At 38.5% G+C, this 23,098-nt stretch overlaps 1 protein-coding gene across 2 annotated transcripts in view; it reads right to left on the bottom strand.

Moving 5' to 3' along the window:
• Positions 1 to 15: 15 nt before the first annotated feature.
• Positions 16 to 23,098, bottom strand: part of DIPK1A (divergent protein kinase domain 1A) — a 135,635-nt gene continuing 112,552 nt past the window's right edge. For both annotated transcript variants that reach the window (XM_064282262.1, XM_010598104.3), the window contains exons 3-5: positions 9,832 to 9,939; positions 2,655 to 2,831; positions 16 to 1,718 (exon numbers count right to left, since the gene is read on the bottom strand). In XM_064282262.1, coding sequence (XP_064138332.1) covers positions 906 to 1,718; positions 2,655 to 2,831; positions 9,832 to 9,939 — 1,098 coding nt within the window. In that variant the 3' untranslated portion in view covers positions 16 to 905. The remainder of the gene's footprint in view (positions 1,719 to 2,654; positions 2,832 to 9,831; positions 9,940 to 23,098) is intronic.

Raw genomic sequence — 23,098 nt, 5'->3', positions numbered from 1 at the left:
TAAATATACATGCCTCTTAAATAGCCCTCTTGGCCATTAGGAAATACTGTTTGGAAATGGAAAATATTTACTAAATAAATTGTTATTTCATAGAAATCTGATTTCCCCCATAGTTCAAATTTAGGATATGTGGGTCTGGATTGGGGCTATGGCCTTAGGTTTTGAAGGGTTCCACTGGTACTTGTACTAAGATGGATCCTTTGAATTTCTTTAGGAGAATTACATGAAAGCTTACCCAGTGTTGGCTGTAAAAATTGGCATTTATATGTTGACATGTAGAATATTTTGTAAAGGATTTTTAATTACAAGAGCCTCTTAAAGAGCCACTTAGGGGAACATCCTGAAACTACAGATAACAACTGATGTGTAAAATGAGGTTAAAAATGTATGTATAAGTCTATAATACAACAAACCATGCTATTACCTGTTTAAAAAAGGGTAACTTACCTGCTTTGCAGTCTTAATTTCTGTTAATGTGCAAACTTTACCATGCTAAGACATTAGTAAATTTTATGTATAAATTGTCTTTTAAACAGCAGCTTCAGTGCAAACAATGTTTCCATCAATGGTATTTTGACTAACAATTATAAGTCTACAAAATACTCTTGATGTTTATGAAATGAGGATTTTCACAGCATTTTTTTTTTAGTTACACAGTGGATGCACTGAGAAATATAACAGCTTCTAAAAAAGGGGGGCAGGAATGAAATCTTTTGGACCTGTTACTCCTACACCTGCCATTTAGTAATCACCATATTTATTTTAACATGATGGCTTCACTAGTCCCAGAGGAAAGGAGTTCTATGTAAGTAACTGGCAGGGAACTCAATCAGAAGCCATTTTTTTAAATGTTCAAAACTTTTTTAGAAGTAAGTGTCTTAGAATGGTAACAATGTCTAAATGAACTAAGAGTCATTTGTGTAGGAAATTTTCTTCCACAGTAATGTTTTTAGGTTATTTAGTATCAAAGAATGTTCCATTTCCATTTGATTTGCTGTGACTTTGAGAGCAATACAAGAATAAAGCTGCTTTTCTAATTCTTCACGAATTTCACTTGGAGCACCACGCAGCAGGTAGTCTTTGAGTAGCTGACAGGCTTTTGCCAAGTTTGGCTGTATCACTTCTGAAGTACACTTCATGGTACTCTGATCGCAGCTAGTTCTACAATCCGTGCCATAGACACAGTCCAAATCAGTCTCACAGTGACGGTCCTTAATAAGTTCTTTCAGGTTTGCCTCTGGCACAATTTTTCTCATGTCCACCATTTTCAAATCATACTTATCATTATAGCCTAAGTTTTTGGCACTAGTGTCACACATGAGGAAGTTTCCATATGGGCCATGGAAAACGTCTTCCACAAATTCTAGAAGTCCTATGGCTATTTTAGCCTTTCTAGGCCATGACGGTGTGAACAACTGATCCATGCTTCTTCTGAATCCAGATGGAATAAAAAGTTCAATGACCCATGGAAGGCTTATTCCATAAAGAGAGGTATATTCAACGCTTTCCATTACATAGAGATCACCACAGAATCCCATTAATTTGGGGGTATGTTCTTTATCTTGAAGTATTACCATGAGAAGAAATTCATTTAATTGAAGAAGTGCCCATGCTGACTTTGCTTCTCCCAAGGAAACCTGGCCATCCTTGTCTCCATCAGCTACTGTCAAGACGAGATTAACCAGTTCAGAGAGGTTTCCTTGATCACCCAACTTAGCCTAATAAAAGATAAAAATTTGACTGTATGTTAGAAATGAAAAGACAAATTATATGTAACACTAAATTCCTTTATGAGGATTATTACCATGCTAGTAAGTTCCCCACGAAGGAACTTAGTATGTTACCTCTTCAAATATTTATGATGCTTGCAGTAAAGTCCACTTCGCTAAATATGTTTATTAAGAAATGGCTACCCCAACTACCCTATCTCTCACACACCCTTTAGATAAACTAGTTAACAAAGGCAGTAAGTATTCCTTGTTCTATTTTATACATTTTCTTGCAAAATTGCAGTGTAGTGTACTCATATCCAAAGTCATTAATAACAAGGGCCAACTGAAAAATTATTTTCTCCTATTGTAGTTTATATTAACAATTATTTTGTTCAAGTTGTATTGTTCCAATAATGGAGATTAAAACACATTTCCCTGTTAAGCTTTTCTGTGGTAAAATACTCTGAAAATGTATAATGGCCAAAGAAAAGAAAGACTCTGAAAATAAGAGCAATCAAAGCTGAGAAAAAAACTCTTCCCCAAACTATTTTCATTTTTGTGTATTTTTACTTAATCTTGTCTATAAAAAAAAAATCTTGTCTATATGAGTATTAAATTTTTAAATATAATTTGTAATAAGGTACTAATTTTCACCTTTTCTTTTGATGGATATCAGTTAAAATATGAAACTATGCAGCAGTTCATCTATAGTTAATTATCACTCCCCTCAAATCTGGACATTTCTAGCTATTGTAAGTGAAGCCAAAAAACCAAACCCATTGCTGCAGATTCCAACTCATAGTGACTCTCAAAGACATCGTAGAACTGCCCCATAGGGTTTCCAAGGAGTGGCTTGGTGGATTCAAACTGCTGACCTTTTGGTTAGCAGTCAAAGCCCTTAACGACTGTACCACCAGGGCTCCTGAAATTGCAAATACTTACTTTAAAAAGACTGTAGACCATTTCTTTGAATTTCTGTACAGTAGTTCCCCTAGTTGGCTTATCAAATAGAACTATTTCTTTTCTTGGTTCCAATTCAGTTCCAAAATCAAGATGAAGTGCTTGTTCCATTTGACATTTCACAACACCTGGCAGATTATCCCAGATCCCTAAATACATCTATGTGAAAAAGAATGACAAGTTATGTACTACATCGATTAGAAAACTTAAAAAAAAAAGAAAAGATACTATATTTTTAGGGCTGTCCCATTAAAAAAAAAAACACCAGTATCAAAATATCACGAAATGAGTTGTGATTTTCTTTTTAAACACCAAATTTGAAATCATACTCCAAAGCTTTTTTCTTTAATTTTTTAAATTATTTAAGTAACACATGCCTAACATTTTAAAACTCAAACTACACAGAAGGATGTAAGGCAAAAACAAAGCTCTTCCAGGTTCCATTTCTTTAATCCCACTCCCCAGAACTAATCACTATTAACTACCTAGCTATTAAATGAACATTATATAGTCACTAGGAGTTGGAATCGACTTGATGGCAGTGGGTGGGTTTTATGTGCTATGATCTATTTTATTATTTTAATCCTTGTAGCAACCCTATGAGGCAGGTACTGTTATTCTCATTTTACTGACGGGAAACTGAAGAGAGGTTGGATAACTTTTTCAAGTTCACACAGTAAGTGGTAAAGCCAGTATTTGAACCTAGGCAGTCTAGCCTCAAAGCTCATGCATGGTCTTAACCACTAAGCTAGGCTGTCTCTTTTACTAATATGTAAGAAGCAAAATGGACCATACTAGGCATATTAATTAAAGCAGATTATTTTACACCCCTGCTTCAAACCCTCCAATAGGTTCTCGATTAGATTGAAGTCCAAAGTCGCTACCATCGCATGTTAGTCTCTGTATGAGCTGTCCTGGCCTATCTATGCCTCTAAACTGATCTTGTACCACTTATTCCCTCATTTTCTAAGTCCCAGCTACAACTGTCTTCTTTCTGTTTCTTGAACCTATCAAGCTTGTTCCTGCTTTATGACTTGCTTTACTTGCTGTTGGTTCTGCCTAGAATGCACTCTCCCCGGATCTTTCATATGGTCAGCTCCTTCGCGTCATTCAAATCTCAGATGACAACTTAGAAAGGCCTTCCCTGACCCTGTATCTAGAACAGACCCTTTTTCCGCCCTGTCTTAGTAATCTAGTGCTGCAATAACAGTAATACCGCAAGTGGATGGCTTTATCAAACAGCAATCTCTCAGTCCAGTAGGCTCCAGAAGAAGGCTTTCTCTGTTGGCTCTGGAGGAAGGTCCTTGTCATCAATCTTCCCCTGGACTAGGAGCTTTTCTGCACAGGAACCCTGGGTCCAAAGTACATGCTCTGCTCCCAGCACTGCCTTTTTGGTGGAGTGAGGTCCCCCTCTCCGCTCACTTCCCTTTCCTTTTATCTCTTGTAAGATAAAAGGTGGTGCAGGCCACACCCCAGGGAAACTCCCTTTACATTGGATCAGGAATGTGACCTGAGCAAGGGTGTTACGCCTCACCCTGATCCTCTTCGACATAATTCAATCTTGTCTCATTAAGCACAGGCAGAGCTTAGGATTTACAACATATATGAAAATTGTATCAATCACATAATAGAAGACAACACAACACTGGGAATCGTGGCCTAACCAAGTTGACACATATTTTTGGGGGACACAATTCAATGCATGATACTCCACCCTTTGGCCCTCCAAAATTCATGTCCTTGCCACATGTAAAACATTCGCCCCACCAAATAGCAAAAGTCATGGTTAAGATTGTATGTCAACTTGGCTGGGCCATGATTCTCAGGGTTTATATGTGATCACCCCCATAATGGGATCTGCTGTGAGTAGCCAATCAGTCGAAAGGGCATGTAGCCTGCATCCGAACATAAGGGGACGTTCTGGCTTTTGCCTGCTCTGGATCCTGCAGCTGGCTCCTGTTCGTCCGACCTACAGTTCTTGGGACCTTAGCTCGCAGCTTACCTGCTGATTTTGGGATTCATCGATCTTTACAGCGTGTGAGCAAGAGCCCTGCTCTCTGACTTGCTGATCTTGCTACGTGAATCAGGAGAAGCCTCTACCCTGATCCATGGACTTTGGATGTTCCAGCCAAATTGCGTGAGCTATTTTCATTGATATAAATCTCTCTCTGTATATATTTATATACTTTACTGGTTTTGCTTCTCTAGAGAATCCAGCCTAAGACATACCCCAAGGTCACTCTCTAACCCACTACACCCTATTTTATTTTCATCATCTCCTTTAGCACTGTCTGAAATGATTTTTGTTGTTGTTGTTGTTGATTCATTTATTATCTGTCTACTCTCACTTTAGAATATAAGTCACATGAGGGGAGAGGCTTTGTCTTGTTCCCACGGTCTCTTTCAAGGCATCAAACAGTGTCAGGCATATAGTAGACATTCAAATGTTGGACTTTGTTTCAGAAATCCTCTTAAACATGTTAGTATCAACTTAAAAACTGCTTGAAATTTTTATAATTATAAGAGTAACATATATTTACATTGGAAAATTTAGAAATAATGTAAGGAAAACAGATGCACAAAAAATCATGCAACATTCCTATGCCCAAGGATAACCAAGATTGATGTTTTGCTATATTTTCTTCTAGTTCAATAGCACGCTGTAGGTTTTATTTATATTTCTTTGGTGGTAAGTGAGATAGATCTTTTTTTTCCTTATTATGTTAGCCATTTTCAGTTCTTCTTTTGTGACTGTAGTTTAATTCTTCATTCAGGTATGAGCTCCAATGTCATCTCAGAAAGGTCTTTCTTGTTCAGCTTCTCTAAAATACATCTCTACCATCTCCGTCCCCTGCATTCTCCATCATTTCACCTTGTGTATCTCTTTTATAAAGGATATAAAGTTATGTTCTATAATTATTTTATTTGTTTATCAACTAACTGTGATTTATTTGGTTGATATGTTTGTGCTTCTTTTCCTTTTGGAAGAATGTGAGGTCTATAAGGGAAGTAATCTTGCCTATCTTACTCACCATTATATTCCTAGTAACTAAAACAGTGTCTGGAATATAATGGAAACACAGAGTCAATAAAAAATTTACTGAATGAATCAAAGTGTGTACAACTAAAATATATGTTATATCCTGGAGCAGGAACCAAGATGGTGGCCTAGTCAGATGCACCATGCAGTCCCTTTACAGCAAAGACCCAAGAAACAAAGTGATACAGATACAGATACAGATACAGATACAGATACAGATAACAGTCCTGGAACCCTGAGCATCAAATGAAAGGATAAAGAATCAGATCAAACACCAGCTGGAAGAAGAAACTGAGAACAGTGAATGAGGAGATGAAATGGGGTGAGGATGCCAGCTGGCGCAGCACGGCATGGACATATTGAGACAAACACAGCAGTGATCCTGGCTGAGGAGCACAGGAAGGCAACATCACAGGAAGGAGACAGAGAAACTGTGTGGATACACCTGGGGTGAAGCATGCAAACAATATCAAATCATAAAGAAACAGCAAAAGATGGCTCAAGCAAGTGACCAAAATAAAGGGGCAGAAAACCGGGGAGGAAGATTTGGTAATGGAACTACCTGATAAGGAATTCAAAAGACTTACATATAGAACTCTTAAAGAGATCAAGCACCACACAGACAAAACTCTAGAAGAATTCGGGAAAACAATGTAAGTATAAAATGACAAAACAGACAATTAGAAACCATACAAAAACAGCAACTAGAAATCCAGAAGATTAACAATAAAATATCAGAAATAGATTACAGAAGGAAAAAGAAGTAGAATTGAATCAATGGAAGAAAGAATTAACATAAAAGAGGCCAAATCCCTTGATAATAATTTGTTAAAGGGACAATCAGAAAAAAGAATGAAGAAAAATAAAGCAAGCCTAAGAGTTATGTGGGGCACTATGAAGAGGAATAATTTAAGCATGATTGGAATTCCAGAACAGGAGGACACCCATAAAAAACCAAACAAAACACAGAGAATTTTCAAAGATTTGCTGCCAGAAAACTTCCCTAATATCATGAAAGATGAGAAGATATCCACCTACATAAATGGAAAATCATACCAACCTCATGGATAGGAAGACTTAACATTGTAAAAATGTCAATAATACACAAAGCAATCTACAGATATGATGCAACTCTGATCCAAATTCCAACAACATTCTTTAATGAGATGAAACAGCGAAGCACCAACTTTACAGGGAAAGGAAAGAGGCCCCAAATAAGCAAAGCATTACTGAAGAAGAACAAAGTAGGAGGCCTCACACTTCCCCAACTTAGAACCTACTATACAGCCATGGTAGCCAAAACAGCCTGGTACTGGTACAATGACAGACACACAGACCAATGGAACAGAATTGGGAACAAAGAAGTAAAGCCTTCCACTTGTGGACAGTTGATCTTCAGCAAAGGATTGAAATCCATTAAATAGGGAAGAGATACTGTCTTTTACAAATGGTGCTGACAAAACTGGATATCCATTTGCAGAAAAATGAAACAGGATCCATACCTCACATCATACACAAAAACTAGCTCAGGATGGATCAAAGACCTAAATGTAAATCCTAAAACTATAAACATGGAAGAAAAAATAGAGGCAAATCAAAACTATATTGAGATACCATCTCACCCTGGCAATAATGGCACTGATCAAAAAAACAGAACACAACAAATGCTAGAGAGGGTGTGGGGAGACTGGAACTCTCATACACTGCTGATGGGATTGTAAAATGGTATAACCACTGTGGAAAATGGTATGGTGCTTCCTTTAAAAACTAGAAATAGAAATACCATATGATCCAGCAATCCCATTCCTAGGTATATACCCTAGAGAAATAAGGGCCATGATGCCAATAGACATATGCATACCCATGTTCACTGCAGCATTATTCACAATAGTAAAATGATGGAAACATGTAAGTGCCCATCAACGGATGAATGGATAAACAAATTGTGGTACACACACACAATGGAATACTATATGACGTTAAAGAATAACAATGCATCTGTGAAACATCTCACAACATGGATGAACCTGGAGGACATTATGCTGAGTGAAATAAGTCACTCACAGAGGGACAAATATTATATGAGACCACTATTATAAAAAGTCAAGAAATGGTTTACACACATAAAAGAAACATTCTTGGATGGTTACCAGGGATAAGAAGGGGAGGGAGGGAAAATCATTAACTAAATAGTAGACACACATTAACTATGGTGAAGGGAAAGACAATAAACAATTGGGGTAAGTCAGCACAGAAAGACCAAGGCAAGGGAAGACACTGAGAGGTATGCAAGAGTAACATGCAACATTGGTAAACACTATTATATATATAATCCTGCAACGATAGAAATAACAAACAATAATTTATGAGTGGATTCACAGGTAGATATGTAAGCTGAACAGGTGTGGGATGGCGTAGAGGAGTACACCCACGAACATAGATAAGTTTGGCAATAGACATTTCTACATTCATATCTATACATACTGCAAACACATTCATGTATACAACAGGGTACACATGAGGCACAGTCACGAAAACTTCTTAGCCGTAACCAAACACCTCACAGGACTGAATCACTGGACTTGAGGGCTTAGGACCAGAGCCTCAGGGGTCATCCAGTACAACTGGCATAACAAAGTCCATTAAGACAATGTTCTACATCCTACCATGGTGAGTAGCAACTGGGGTCTTAAAAGCTTGCCAGTGGCCATCTAAGATACAACAACTGGTCTCTTCCCATAAAAAGAAAAGAAGAGTGAAGAAAACCAAAGATTCAAAGAAACAATGAGTCCAAAGGACTAACGGACCACATGAACCATACAGCCTACACTATTCTGAGACCAGAAGAACTAGACAGTGCCCAGCTATACTACTGACTGCTCTGACTCGGATCATAATAATAGGTCCTGGACAGAGTGGAAGAAAAATGTAGAACAAAATTCAAATGAATGAATAAGACCTAACTTACCGGTCTCATAGAGCCTGGAAGAACCCCAAGACTATGGCCCTTTGACACCCTTCAAACTTGGAACTGAACACACTCCCCAAAATCGTATTATAATCGAACAGTACACACTCCTGCAAAGTGAACGATAACACTCAAGAGGTAACTGCATCTCAGAACGATCAACTATATGAGACCAAAAGGGAACCATTTGCCCAAAAAGCAAAGTTCAGGTAGGGGCAGGAAAGATGGGCAAATGGCAACAGGGAACCCAGGGAAGAAGAGGGGAGAATGCTGGCACATTGAAGGGATTGCAACCAATGTTACAAAACAAGCTGTATATAAATTGTTGAATGGGAAACTAATTCTGTAAACTTTTACCTAAATCACAATAAAGTGTTATTTAAAAAAAGGAAAGAAGAAAAAAATATATAAATATATATAAATGGAGAAAAGATTGACATTGCCAAGGATTTCATTTTACTTGGATTCACAATCAACACCCAAGGAAGCAGTAGTCAAGAAATCAAAAGACGCATCACATTGGGCAAATCTGCTGCGAAAGACCTCTTTAAAGTGTTGAAAAGCAAAGATGTCACCTTGAAGAATATGGTGTGTCTGACCCAAGCCATGGTGTTTTCAATTTCCTCATATGCATGCTAAAGCTGGACGATGAATAGGGAAGAATGAGGAAGAACTGGCACCTTTGAACTGTGGTGTTGGCAAAGCATATTGAATATACCATGGACTGCCAAAAGAACAAGCAAATCTGTCTTGGAAGAAGTACAGCCAGGATACTCCTTAGAAGCAAGTATGGCGAGACTACATCTCACATACTTTGGACATGTTATCAGCAGGGCTCAGTCCCTGGAGAAGGACATCATGCCTGGTAAAGTAGAGGGTCATCAAAGAAGAGGAAGACTCTCAATGAGATGGACTGACACAGTGGCTTCAACAGCAGACTCAAGCATAACAACGATTGTGAGGATGGCGCAGAACTGGGCAGTGTTTTGTTCTGTTGTACACAGGGTCACTTTGAGTTAGAACCAACTTGATGGTACCTAACAGCAGCAGCACAAAGCTCTGGTTCAGGAATTCTTTTAAAAATGACTTTAGTTTAATGTAAAATGACCAGAGCACTATCAATTTGGAATGACTATTCATAGTGTTCATACCTGATTGTTGGGCTTGGTTGATAAGCATTTTCCAAAGTAAAGAGTTTCTGTAACACAAAGGCTATTACAAGCAGGCCCATCGATAACTCCAGTTTTGTACTTGTCACACTAAAAAACAGAAAATAAAGAGGCTGTTAATATAAAAATGTTTTTAAGAAGAAACATAATAAAGACACCATAAAGAGTTACCTATAATCTTTAAGAGAAAGTTGTATGATGAAAAGAACTCACACTTTGGATCCGGAAAGACCTGGATTTGAATCTAAGCTCTGTTACTTATTAGCTATATGGTGATGAAAGAGCACATTCCTACTGGGTGTGCATAGAATTTTGAAACTATTTTTCCCACCATAACATGGTCTCAAGTTGTATGGCACCTAATTCCTCCAAGAATACAGATATTCTATTTTTAAAAATGCCTTCATTTTAAAAATAAAGTGAAAACAAAATTTATTTTTCAAAAACAAAAGAAAGTTACCTCTGTCATCTTGTCATCCTTGAGATCACCCCAAAACAAGAAAGAAAATAAGGTACCAGTGATAAAATAAGGTACCAACATAACCCTCTTTTATAAAATAAGGTACAATAAATGAGGATGGCCTGTCAAATCAGTGAAGATTAGACCAGAGCCCAGGAGTGTGCTGAGATTAAACGCCCGCAATGACCTCAGTTCTCAGGCAAGTTGGCAGGGCAAGGAGGCAGTACGGCTGAGGAGCAGCACAGTCACCCTATTTGCAGTGAAGGTTTAAGGGACACAAGCTGTCTGTGGGAACGTTCCAGGTCTCTATTTGGCATCATGAAGTAGCAGAGCAGACAGGGCTGAAGATAAACAAAATCCTTAAAAACACTGTCTCTGTTAGAGGCAATCTGTTTATTAAATAGAGACTGGAAGAAACTCTATGACCAGCCCTGTAGCTGCTGGGGAGATGTACTGGCTAAACTAATCTGCATGTCTGTCTCTGTCCATCTCACTTTCTCTCTCTCTCTCTCTCTCACACACCCACACACACCTCTGTGCCACAAGCAGCTTCACTGCTAGCTCAATTCACTACCATAGTGGTAACCTATAAATAGCTGGTTGAGGAAGAACTCACTTCACTCTGAAGGAAATATGCATGAGATCTATGCACCAAATCTACAAGAAAAAGGAGGAAAGGAATAGTAAAAGCAAAGGACAAATTAAGCAAATGGCAGATAAAGAAAAACTCTGCCATAAAACAGACAAAACAAATTGCTATGAATTCAAAGGGCTTAATGAAACACATTAAGATACGACATCAAAGCAGAAGTAATAGTGAGATAACAGAAGGAAATGCAATTAAAAAAAAAAAGCTATCAGAATTCAGAAAAGGAGGAGGAAAAAAATCACAGAAATGAAAGCCACATGTATATATGTGTGCATCAGACAAGGACAAAAACACAGAAAAATAAATGAGGGCTAGATTGAGAAAAGTAAGCAAAATGAAACGGAAATTTTAATTAGAATTTGAGGTAAAGCTATAAAAAGAGAAAGGATAGCCAGCATATCTACATGAGGGAGAATTGGACGAGTGGAACAGAAAAAAATATTCAAAATAGAATTTAAAAAAACTTCATATAATAAAAAGAACATATGAATCTGCAGATCAAAAATGCACATGTCACAAGAAAAACTGACATAGAATAATCCCTATGACATATCTCATTGAAGTTTACTGGACTTCAGAAATAAATTCTTTGTGCATTCAGGCAAAAAGATCAAGACATCTTTAAAAAAAACCCATTGCTGCTGAGTCGATTCCGACTCACTGGGACCCTAAAAGACAGTGTAGAACTGCTCCATAGGGTTTCCAAGGAGTGCCTGGTGGATTAAAACTGCCAACCTTTCGGTCAGCTGCCGTGGCTCTTAACCACTGCACCACCAGGGTTTCCAAAGACATCTTTAAGGGGAAACAAATTAGATTGGCCTCAGATTTCTCCATAGCCACATTCAACATAGACAGCAGTGGTGCCAGCGAAAGAAAAGTATGTCTTGTCTGTGTACGAATTCTGTCATCTGTAAAAGAGGATCTTAACAGTACTTACTTTACAGACTTATTATGAGGATAAAATGAGGTATGTACAGATCACCTGTGACTTAACAAGTATTCAATAATAGCTACTATTACTGTAGTAGTCAAACTTTCTTTCAAATAAAAGCCATCAAATGTTTTTGAACATGTAAGGATCAGAAAATATAATCCCCATCAGCATCTTTTGAAATAAATTATTAGAGAGTGAATTTCAGCCAACCAAGAGATGAATGGAGAAATTGAACCTAGAAGTCAATTGAAATGAAGGACTAGGATGAATGCAACCCTGGGAAGGGGATTTATAATAATTGCTAATTTAATATCTGATATTTACTGAATACTTACTATGTGTGACACTATCCCAGTGTTAAACATTTATTTTCATGACAACAACCCTTTGGGGTAGAGCCTATTGTTATACCCATTGTAAAGATAAGGAAATATCTGTTAAGTAACTTGCTCAAGGTCACTCAGCTACAAGATGTTAAAGCCAGGATTCCAACTCAGGCAGTCTTACTCGAGAGTCCATGCTCCTAATCACTATTCTATATTGTTCAGAACATCAGTGTTATAAACTTTGGCAGTAAAAGTAATAAAATCAACAAAAACCAAGAAGGGGAGGTGTGAGAAGATGGTAGGTGGGGAGGTCAAAACATAATTTTACATCTTATAAATCAAGTAACAGAGATAGACGTATATTCAAAGATATAATAATCACTAGAAGAACTAACAACAATAATATACTTGATTAAAATTAGGCGGGGTAAAGGATATGGGATGGCTGGAAGTACAGTAATTTTGTCATTTCGTTCCTTATGAAAACAAAACAAAACCTGTTGCCACTGAGTCGATTCCAACTCACAGCAACTGTACAGGACAGCGTAGAACTGCCCCACAGGGTCTCGTAAGGCTATAAATCTTTAAGGAAGCAGACTGCCACAGCTTTCTCCCACAAAGTGGCTGGTGGGTTCAAACTGCCGACCATTTGGTAAGCAGCCGAGCGCTTAACCACTGCACCACCTGGGCTCCTTTCTATTCCTAATAAAAAAAAAACCCAGTGCCTTTGCGTCGATTCAGACTCATAGCAACCCTAAAGGACAGAGTAGAACTGCCCCATAGAGTTTCCAAGGAGTGCCTGGTGGATTCGAACTGCCGACCCTTTGGTTAGCGGATGTAGCACTTAACCACTATGCCCCCGGGGTTACCTCTATTCCTAATAAAATGGGGAATAAATAGTATCAAAAGAAACAGAGGCTGAAGTACATTTTCTAAAGTTATAGCCATAAAGATGACCACTAGAAGAACTAAAACCAGATACAAACTTTCCTAAATTATCAGAAGGAACATGAAAAAACAACAAAAAACAAAGCGCACACACACACAAAATATGCCAGCTAGAAAAATATGCCAAATGAATTCTTAAAAACAGAAAATAGACCATACAATCTGGTACAAAATTAAGTCATCTCTATAAAATGTCAACGGGCTAAGTCTACCTATTGAAAGAAAGATATGCACGGAAAACAGAGAACATCAAAAAAGTTGAAAATAAAAGACGGCCAAAGGTATACCAGTCAAACACAAGTTAAAAAAAAAATAAGAAGTCATAATCTTAAACCTGACTAGGTGGCATTCAGGGGTGGAGGATGCGGGAAAGCGTTAAATAAGGCCCCCAAATTCTCTTTATAGTGATAAAAACCCACTGTACCATCCACAATAAAGACCCTACAGTCATAAACTTCTACAAAGGAAATAAAGTAGCATGAATATTCATTAAGCAACAACTATAAGGAATATATAAAAAGAAATAAAGAAAAATGCATTCAAAGTAACCAAAAACCAAACCCACTGCAGTCAAGTCAATTCCGACTCATTAGCAACTCTAAAGGACAGAGCAGAACTGCCCCACATGGTTTCCAAGGAGCAGCTTGTCAATTTGAACTGCCATCCTTTTGGTTAGCAGCTGAGCTCTTCACCACTGCGCCACCAGGGCTCCGTATTAGAAGTAGGAGATCTAATTCATTTTTCTCAGTCCATGACAGATAAAGAAGTTTACAAATATATATAGAGGAACTAAATAACCTGCTTTAAAAAAAAAAAAAAGTAACCTTTTTTTTTTTTTTAATTAATAAGGTAGATATAATTCCTGAGAGCGGAGAACAGATTTTATTCTCAAATGCCCTTGGAACATTCACAAAGTTAGAACAAAACTTAATACAGTCCACTTAGTAGAAATGGTAGAAACTATATTCTCTGATCACAATAGGATAAAACTTTAATTAAAAAAAGCCTTAAAAACAAATGAAAAAATCCTACTATGTGGAAAATTTTTTAATGTTTGTTTTTAATTCCTTGGTTAAAGAGAAAACGCAAATTGAAATTTTAGAGTATCTGGGAAATAATAATAACATGTATCAGAAACTACAAGATAAAATTAAATAACTGATTAGAGAAGAATCCATAGTCTTAATTACATTAATAAACAATAAAGAACAAAATAAATGAATTAAAATTTCAAGAAATTAGAAAAAAAGAATTAAATCTAAGGAAAGCAAAAGGAAGGAATTAACTGTTATACAATAAAAATAACAAGGCTATGGCTACCCAGCAATTCCACTCTTAGCTATATACCCCAAAAAATTAAAAGCAGGGACTCTTAGCTATATACCCAAATACTTGTACACCAAATGTTCATTGTAGCATTATTTTCAACAGCCAAACAGTGGAAACAATCCTGGTATCTATCAACAGATAAATGCATTATATCCACACAATGAAATATTACACAGTCATAAAAAGGAATGAAGTTCTGATACATGTTATAACATGGATGAACCTTAAAAACATGCTAAATGAAATAAGTCAGACACAAAAGGACAAATATTGTATGAGTCCACTTATGTGAAATATGGAATAGGCAAAATTAAGAGAGAAAGTACATTAGAGGTTACCAAGGACTGGAGGAGAGGGGAATGGAGAGTTATTGCTTAACAGATACAGAGTTTCTGTTTAGGGTAAAGAAAAAGCTTTGGAAATAGATGGTGATGGTTACACAACATTGTGAATGTAATTAATGCCACTGAATGTACACTTAACTATTTTTAAGTATACATTCAATGGCATTAATTATATTCACAATGTTGTGCAACCATCACCACGTTGATGACATCAGGCTGCTCACAGATCAATCTTGCCCAGCTCAGGCTCCTGGGATCTTGTGTCTTATTAGGGGGCCAAGACTGGGTTTCCTCTTATTTAGAATAGGAACTGAAAACAATTTCCTGGGCTTTTTGTGTTTTGGTATTTGGTTTTGGGGGATTAAATTCTTCATTACCCCAAGGGAATAGCCAAAACACAGTGGGTTCAAATAACAACCCAATACTTGGAGAGACCAACATAGGCTCCTCAGACCCTACTAAACCTCCCTACCAACGCTTCTTACAGTGTACTGTGAGGATGAGGACAGCTCTGACAGAGATCAAGAGCTCTGCTCTGCCCTACCCTACTCATGTGCAGAGTTAAGTGCCAACACCTAGGAGCTACTGTCCCTTCAGTTATCAGTAGCAGAAAAGTTCCTGGGTGGGCCCTTGACCATGTACGGCTCTCTCCTTTTGATATGACTGTAACCAAGAATATTAGGTTAGAAAGCAGCAATGTTCACTGTAGCATTATTCACGATAACCAAAAGGTGGATACAACATAAATGCCCATCAGCAGAGGAATGTATAAACAAAATGTGGTACACACATACAATGGAATACTACTCAGCCAGTAGCAGAAATGAAATCTTGGTACATGCTACAACATGGATGAAGCCTGAAGACATAATGCTGAGTAAAATAAGTTAGTCACAAAAGGATAGATATTGTAGGACTTCAAGTATATTAAAAAACAAGTATAGGCAAATATATACAGACCAAAGTTTATTACTGGTTACCAGGGGCAGGAGGACTGGGGAAAAGGATGGTTATTGCTTATGGAGTACTCAGTTTTGGTTTATGGTAATAAAAAATCACATTGATTAAAGGTAGGGTTGGAGCGCCAATTAATGTAATTACTGACAAAAGCTGTACACCTGTAAAAAGTTGATTGGCAAAAGTTGTATGATAGATAAATTTATGACAAAAACCAAAAAGTAGAGCAGCTACTGAGGCTGCTTATGTACAACTAAATACCTCATGGGATTTGGTTTCTTGGATTGGCAATTTAGGGTAACGGTTTCATGGGACATTCCAGTTAGTTGACCTAATTTTTAGTGTTTCTGTTCTACCTTCTAGTTCACTGGATAGTGTCTGGGGTCTTAAAAGTTTGCAAGCAGCCATCCAAGGTACAACAATTGGTCTCTATTCACCTGGAGCAACAAAAGAAGAAATGGAAGTCAGGAATAGAAAGCAGAAATGGTATGCATGGCTAATGGCTTCCACAAACAACTGCCTTCTTTGCCATGAGACCAGAACTGAATGATGCCTGGCTACCATTACCGAAAATTTTGATGAAAGATTCTGTAAAAGAATCCTGATCAAAAGGGAGAAAATGTAGAACAGAATTTCCAATTCTCATGAAACCCATATTTTGTGGAGCTGTACAGGCTGGATGAACCCCCCAAAACTAAAGATAATCTTCAAACTTTAAATGAAAAAATACCCCTGAAGTCTTCTGAAAACCAAACAATAGTTTAGCTTAACTAGTAAAGAATGTCTGCCTTGACTGCAACTGTTTCAGCTGTGTGGTGAAGAGGCAGGTGTTTGATATTTGATACAGCTTTCTATTAAACAGGGTCCTCACCTACCCACATCAGGGGCATAAGGACTGGTGGCTCCACTCAGGTCACCCAGCTACCTGCCACAGAGGTCCGAGGATAACTGGTACCTCCCAGTCCTTACAAACAAAAGCACTGGGTGCCCATGGTCTGTCTGCAGAACCTACTCACCTATAGACTCTAGGGGACAGGGACGCACTTTCCTCACAGACATTCAGGGGACTGTTCTCAGCCCCCTGCCTTGTTCAGAGCGTGACCCCTGGCTGCAACCAGATACCTGTACCTATGCCAATCACCACTGCCCCTCTAAGACTGTAGGACAGAGCCTGTACCACATACTTTATAACTAGCTACCTGGACACCTGAGCTGAATTCATACAAGAAAAGTGAATGGACTCCTAGACTGTATACTTGGTAACAGCTCTAGCATCTGGAGACAGGATGTCAGAGATTCAAAGGCAAAAATAATCAAGCTAGCTCACTCAAGCAACCCATCTGGGGATATTAAAAAAAAAAAAAAAGCAAGAAGCTAGGATATGGTAAGCAAACATAAAATAAACTAGTACAGTAACTTATAGATGTCTCGAAGACAACAGTCAATATGAAGTCACATAAAGAAACAGACCACGGAGGAAGAGAAGCCAAGATGGCGGAATAGACAGATGCTTTGGTGAGCCCTCTTTACAACAAAGACCCGAAAAAACAAGTGAAACGAGTATATTTGTGACAAGCTGGGAGCCCTGAGCATCAAAGGCAAGCTTAGACAATGAACTGAGGGGCAGGGGGAGGAAGAGACCGTTCAGAAGCGGAGAGGAGTTGCCGGACCCAAATTGTGGGGAGCCCTCAGGCACCATTCCTGGAGTGGCTGCGGCAGCGGCAGCGGCAGCAGCGGCGGCGGGCTGGTACTATCATTTGGCCGCAGTTTCCTCAGAGAGAAGCAGCAGCCACACAGCCCACTCACACCTCCGAAACCTGAGGAGAAGGGCAGTCTTGGCAAAAGCTAAGTACTCGCGTATATTTTACGGTGCCCACCCCCCACTCAGCCAGCTTCAGCGAATGAATCCCTGGGCCTGAGATAGACCCTGGTGAACACCTAGAGCCGTCATCCTCCCAGCCGTGGGGAAGGAAAAAATTCGCAACTGGGGGGAAAAGATCATTTGCTAGCTCCATTAACTGGGGGAGCTCTGGACAGAAGTGGCTCCTGTCCAGGCATAAACCGTCCGTAGACCTTGAGCACCTTTCCCTTCTACATGGATCTGTGTGGGCCTATTTCAGAAGAATAGGCCCTCGTTGGCAAACTCCAACCATTTCAGCGGTGCGGTGGAGAGGTGGGCGTTTGATGCTTGACATTGCATTGCCTATTAAACAAGGTCCTCACCTACCCACATCAGGGACCTAAGGACTGGTGGCTCCACTTGGGTCGCCCAGCCACCCGCAACAGGGGTCCAGGGATAACTGGTACCTCCCAGTCCTTACAACAAAAACTTTGGGTGCCCATGCTCCCTCTGCAGAGCCCACCCACCAGCACGCTCTAGGGAACAGAGACGCGTTTTCCTCAGACACACTTGGGGGACAGTTCTCAGCCCCCTGCCTTGTTCAGAGCGTGACACCCTGCTGCAATCAGATACCAGTATATACGCCAATCACCCCTGCCCCCTCTAAGACTGTAGGACAGAGCCTATACCACACACTTGATATCAGCTACCTGGAAACCTGAGCTGAGTTCATACAAGAAAACTGAATGGACTCCTAGACTGATATACCTGATAGCAGCTCTAGCCATCTGGGGACAAGACAACAGAGCTCCAAAGGCCAAAATAATCAAGCTAGCTCAGTCTAGCAACCCATAGGGGTATACCAAAACAAAACAAAGCAAGCAGCTACGACACAGTAAGCAAGTATAAACTAATACAATAACTTATAGATGGCTCGGAGACAACAGTCAATATCAAGTCACATAAAGAAACAGGCCATGATCACCTCAACAGCCTCTCAAAACAAAGAATCCAGGGATCTTCTAGATGAAAGTGCATTCCTGGAATTACCAGATGCAGAATACAAAAGTTTAATATACAGAACCCTTCAAGACATCAAGAAGGAAATGAGGCAATACGCAGAACGAGCCAAGGAACACACAGATAGAGCAACTGAGGAAATCAGAAAAATTATTCAGGAACATAATGAAAAGTTTAATAAGCTGGAAAAATCCATAGACAGACAGCAATCAGAAATTCAGAAGATTAACAATAAAATTACAGAATTAGATAACTCAATAGAAAGTCAGAGGAGCAGAATTGAGCAAGTAGAAGCTAGAATTTCTGAACTTGAAGATAGATCACTAATATATTTGGAGAAAAACCAGATAAAAGAATTAAAAAAAATGAAGAAACCTTAGGAATCATGTGGGACTCTATCAAGAGAAATAACCTATGAGTGATTGGAGTACCAGAACAGGGAGGGATAACACAAAATACAGAGAAAATTGTTGAGGATTTGTTGGCAGAAAACTTCCCTGATATTGTGAAAGATGAGAAGATATCTATCCAAGATGCTCACTGAACTTCACATAAGGTAGATGTGAAAACAAAGTCACCAAGACATACTATAATCAAGCTTGCCAAAACCAAAGATAAAGAGACAATTATAAGAGCAGCGAGGGATAAAAGTCACCTACAAGGGAGAGCCAATAAGAATAAGCTCAGACTACTCGGCAGAAACCATGCAGGCAAGAAGGCAATGTGATGACATATTTAAAAAACTGAAGGAAAAAAACTGCCTGCCAAGAATCATATATCCATCAAAACTGTCTCTTAAATACAGAAGTGAAATTAAGACATTTCCAGATAAACGCAAGTTGAGGGAATTCGTAAAAACCAAACCAAAACTACCAGAAATACTAAAGTCAGTTCTTTGGTTAGAAAATCAATAATATCAAGTATCAACTGAAGACTAGAACACTGGGCAGAGCAACCAGAAGTCAACCCAGACAGGGAAATCACAAAATAAATGAAGATAAAAAAACACTCACAACAGGGAAATGGCAATGTCATTATGTAAAAGAAGACAACATTAAAACAGTAAAGAGGGACTAAGAAATGCTGTCATAGATCTTTCATATGGAGATGGAGACAAGGTGATATAAAGAAATAAAAGTTAGGTTTAAACTTAGAAAAGTAAGGGTAAATATTAAGGTAACCACAAAGGAGACTAACTACCCTACTCATAAAAATAAAATACAAGAAAAAAAAATAGAGACTCAGCAGAAACAAAATTAACAACAACAAATAAGAGGAAAAAACAATATATAAACATAAACTGCTTATCACAAAAAATTAACTGGGAAAAAAACTGTCAATGACACACAAAAAAGACATCAAAATGATAGCACTAAACTCATAACTATTTATAATTACACTGAATGTAGATGGACTAAATGCACCAATAAAGAGAGAGAGAGTGGCAGATAAAAAACATGATCCATCTATATGCTGCCTACAACAGACACACCTTAGGCTTAGAGACACAAACAAACTAAAACTCAAAGGTTGGAAAAAAATATATCAAGCAAACAACAATCAAAAAAGAGCAGGAGGGGCAATATTAATTTCTGACAAAATGGACTTTAAAGTTAAATCCACTACAAACGACAAGGAAGGACACTATATAACGATTAAAGGGACAATACACCAAGAAGATATAACCATATTAAATATTTATGCACCCAATGACAGGGCTGCAAGATACATAAAACAAATTCTAACAGCATTGAAAAGCGAGATAGACAGCTTCACAGTTATAGTACGAGACTTCAACACACCACTTTTGGTGAAGGATAGGACATCCAGAAAGCTCAATAAAGAAACGAAAGATCTAAATGCCACGATCAAGCAACTTGACCTCATAAACATATACAGAACACTCTACCCAATAGCAGCCAAATATACTTTCTTTTCTAGTACACAAGGAACATTCTCTAGAATAGACCACATATTAGCTAATAAAACAAGCCTTGGCAAAATCCAAAACATCGAAATATTACAAAGCATCTTCTCTGACCATAAGACCATAAAAGTAGAAACCAATAACAGAAACAGCAGGGAAAAGAAATCAAACACTTGGAAACTGAACAATACCCTGCTCAAAAATTACTGGGTCATAGAAAACATTAAGGATGGAATAAAGAAATTCATAGAATCCAAAGAGAATGAAAACACTTCCTATCAGAACCTTTGGGACACAGCGAAAGCAGTACTCAGGCCAATTTATGGCAATAAACACAAACATATGAAAAGAAGAAAGTGCCAGAATCAAAGACTTATCCCTACAGCTTGAACAAATAGAAAGAGAACAACAAAAGAAACCCTCCGGCACCAGAAGAGAGCAAATAATAAAAATTAGGGCAGAATTAAATGAAATAGAAAACATAAAAACCATTGAAAGAGTGAACAAGACCAAAAGCTGGTTCTTTGAAAAAATTAACAAAACTGATAAACCAGTGGCCAAACTGACAAAAGAAAAACAGGAGAGGAAGCAAATAACCCAAATAAGAAATAAGATGGGTGATATGACAACAGATCCAACTGAAATTAAAAGAATCATATCAGATTACTACAAAAATCTGTACTCTTAACAAATTTGCAAACCTAGAAGAAATGGATGAATTCCTAGAAAGACACTACCTACCTAAACTGACACAAACAGAGGTAGAACAACTAAACAGACCCACAACAAAAGAAGAGATTGAAAAGATAATAAAAAAACTCCCAACAAAAAAAAGCCCTGGCCCAGACAGCTTCACTACAGAGTTCTACCAAACTTTCAGAGAAGAGTTAACACCACTAGTACTAAAGGTATTTCAGAGCATAGAAAAGGACAGAATACTCCCAAACTCATTCTATGAAGTCAGCATATCCCTGATAACAATACCAGGTAAAGACACCACAAAAAAAGAAAATTACAGACCTATATCCCTCATGAACTAGATGCAAATATCCTCAACAAAATTCTAGCCAAGAGAATTCAACAACATATCGAAAAATAATTCACCATGACTAAGTGGGATTCGTATGGGGTATGCATGGATGGTTCAATATTAGAAAAACAATTAATGTAATCTATCAGATAAATAAAACAAAAGACAAGAACCACAAGATTTTATCAACTGATGCAGAAAAGGCATTTGACAAAGTTCAACACCCATTTATGATAAAAACTCTCAGCAAAATAGGAATAGGAGGAAAATTCCTCAGCATAATATAGGACATTTATACAAAGCCAACAGCCAACATCATCCTAAATGGAGAGAGTCTGAATGCATTCCAAACAAGGATGCCCTTTATCACCACTCTTCTTCAACATTGTGCTGGAGGTCCTAGCCAGAGCAATTAGGCTAGATAAAGAAATAAAGGGCATCTAGATTGGTAAGGAAGAAGTAAAAGTATCTCTATTTGCAGATGACATGATTTTACACACAGAAAACCCTAGGGAATCCTCAAGAAAACTACTGAAACTAATAGAGTTCAGCAGAGTATCAGGATACAAGATAAACATACAATTATCAGTTGGATTCCTCTACATCAACAAAAAGAACATGGAAGAGGAAATTACCAAATCAATACCATTTACAGGAAGGGAGGGAGAGGGGTTTTCATTTAGATAGTAGATAGGAATTATTTTAGGTGACGGGAAAGACAACACAGCACAACCGGACTAAACTAAAAGCAGTTTCCTGAATAAGCTGAATGCTCTGCAGGCCAGTGTGGCAGGGGCGGGAGTTTGGGGACCATGGTTTCAGAGGACGTCTAAGTCAGCTGGCATAATAAAATCTATTAAGAAAACATTTTGCATCCCACCTTGGAGAATGGTGTCTGGGGTCTTAAACGCCAGCAAGCAACCATCTAAGATACATCAATGGGTCTCAACCCACCTGAAGCAAAGGAGAATGAAGAACACCAATGATACAAGGTAATTACGAGCCCAAGAGACAGAAAGGGCCACATAAGTCAGAGACTACATCACCCTAAGACCAGAAGTACTAGATGGAGCCCGGCTACAACTGGTGACTGCCCCAACAGGGAACACAACAGAGAATCCCTGAGGGAGCAGGAGAGCAGTGGGATACAGACCCCAAATTCTTGTCAAAAGGCCAGACTTAATGGTCTGACTGAGACTGGAAGAACCCTGGAGGTCATGGTCCCCAGACCTTCTGTTGGCCCAAGACAGGAACCATTCCCAAAGCCAATTCTTCAGACAGGGATTGGACTGGAGTATGGGATAGAAAATGATACTGATGAAGAGTGAGCTTCTTGGATCAAGTAGACACATAAGCCTATGTTGGCATTTCCTGTCTAGGGGGGAGATGAGAGGGCAGAGGGGGTTAGAAGCTGGACAAACGGATACGAAAATAGAGAATGGAGGGAAGGAGTGCGCCATCTCATTGCAGGGACAGCAATTAGGA

This window comes from Loxodonta africana, chromosome 3 (assembly GCF_030014295.1).
Source record: "Loxodonta africana isolate mLoxAfr1 chromosome 3, mLoxAfr1.hap2, whole genome shotgun sequence".
NCBI classification, from domain to species: Eukaryota; Metazoa; Chordata; class Mammalia; order Proboscidea; family Elephantidae; genus Loxodonta; species Loxodonta africana.
The sequence above is the reverse complement of the archived record's forward strand: the minus strand, read 5'-3'. Positions and strand labels throughout refer to the sequence as shown.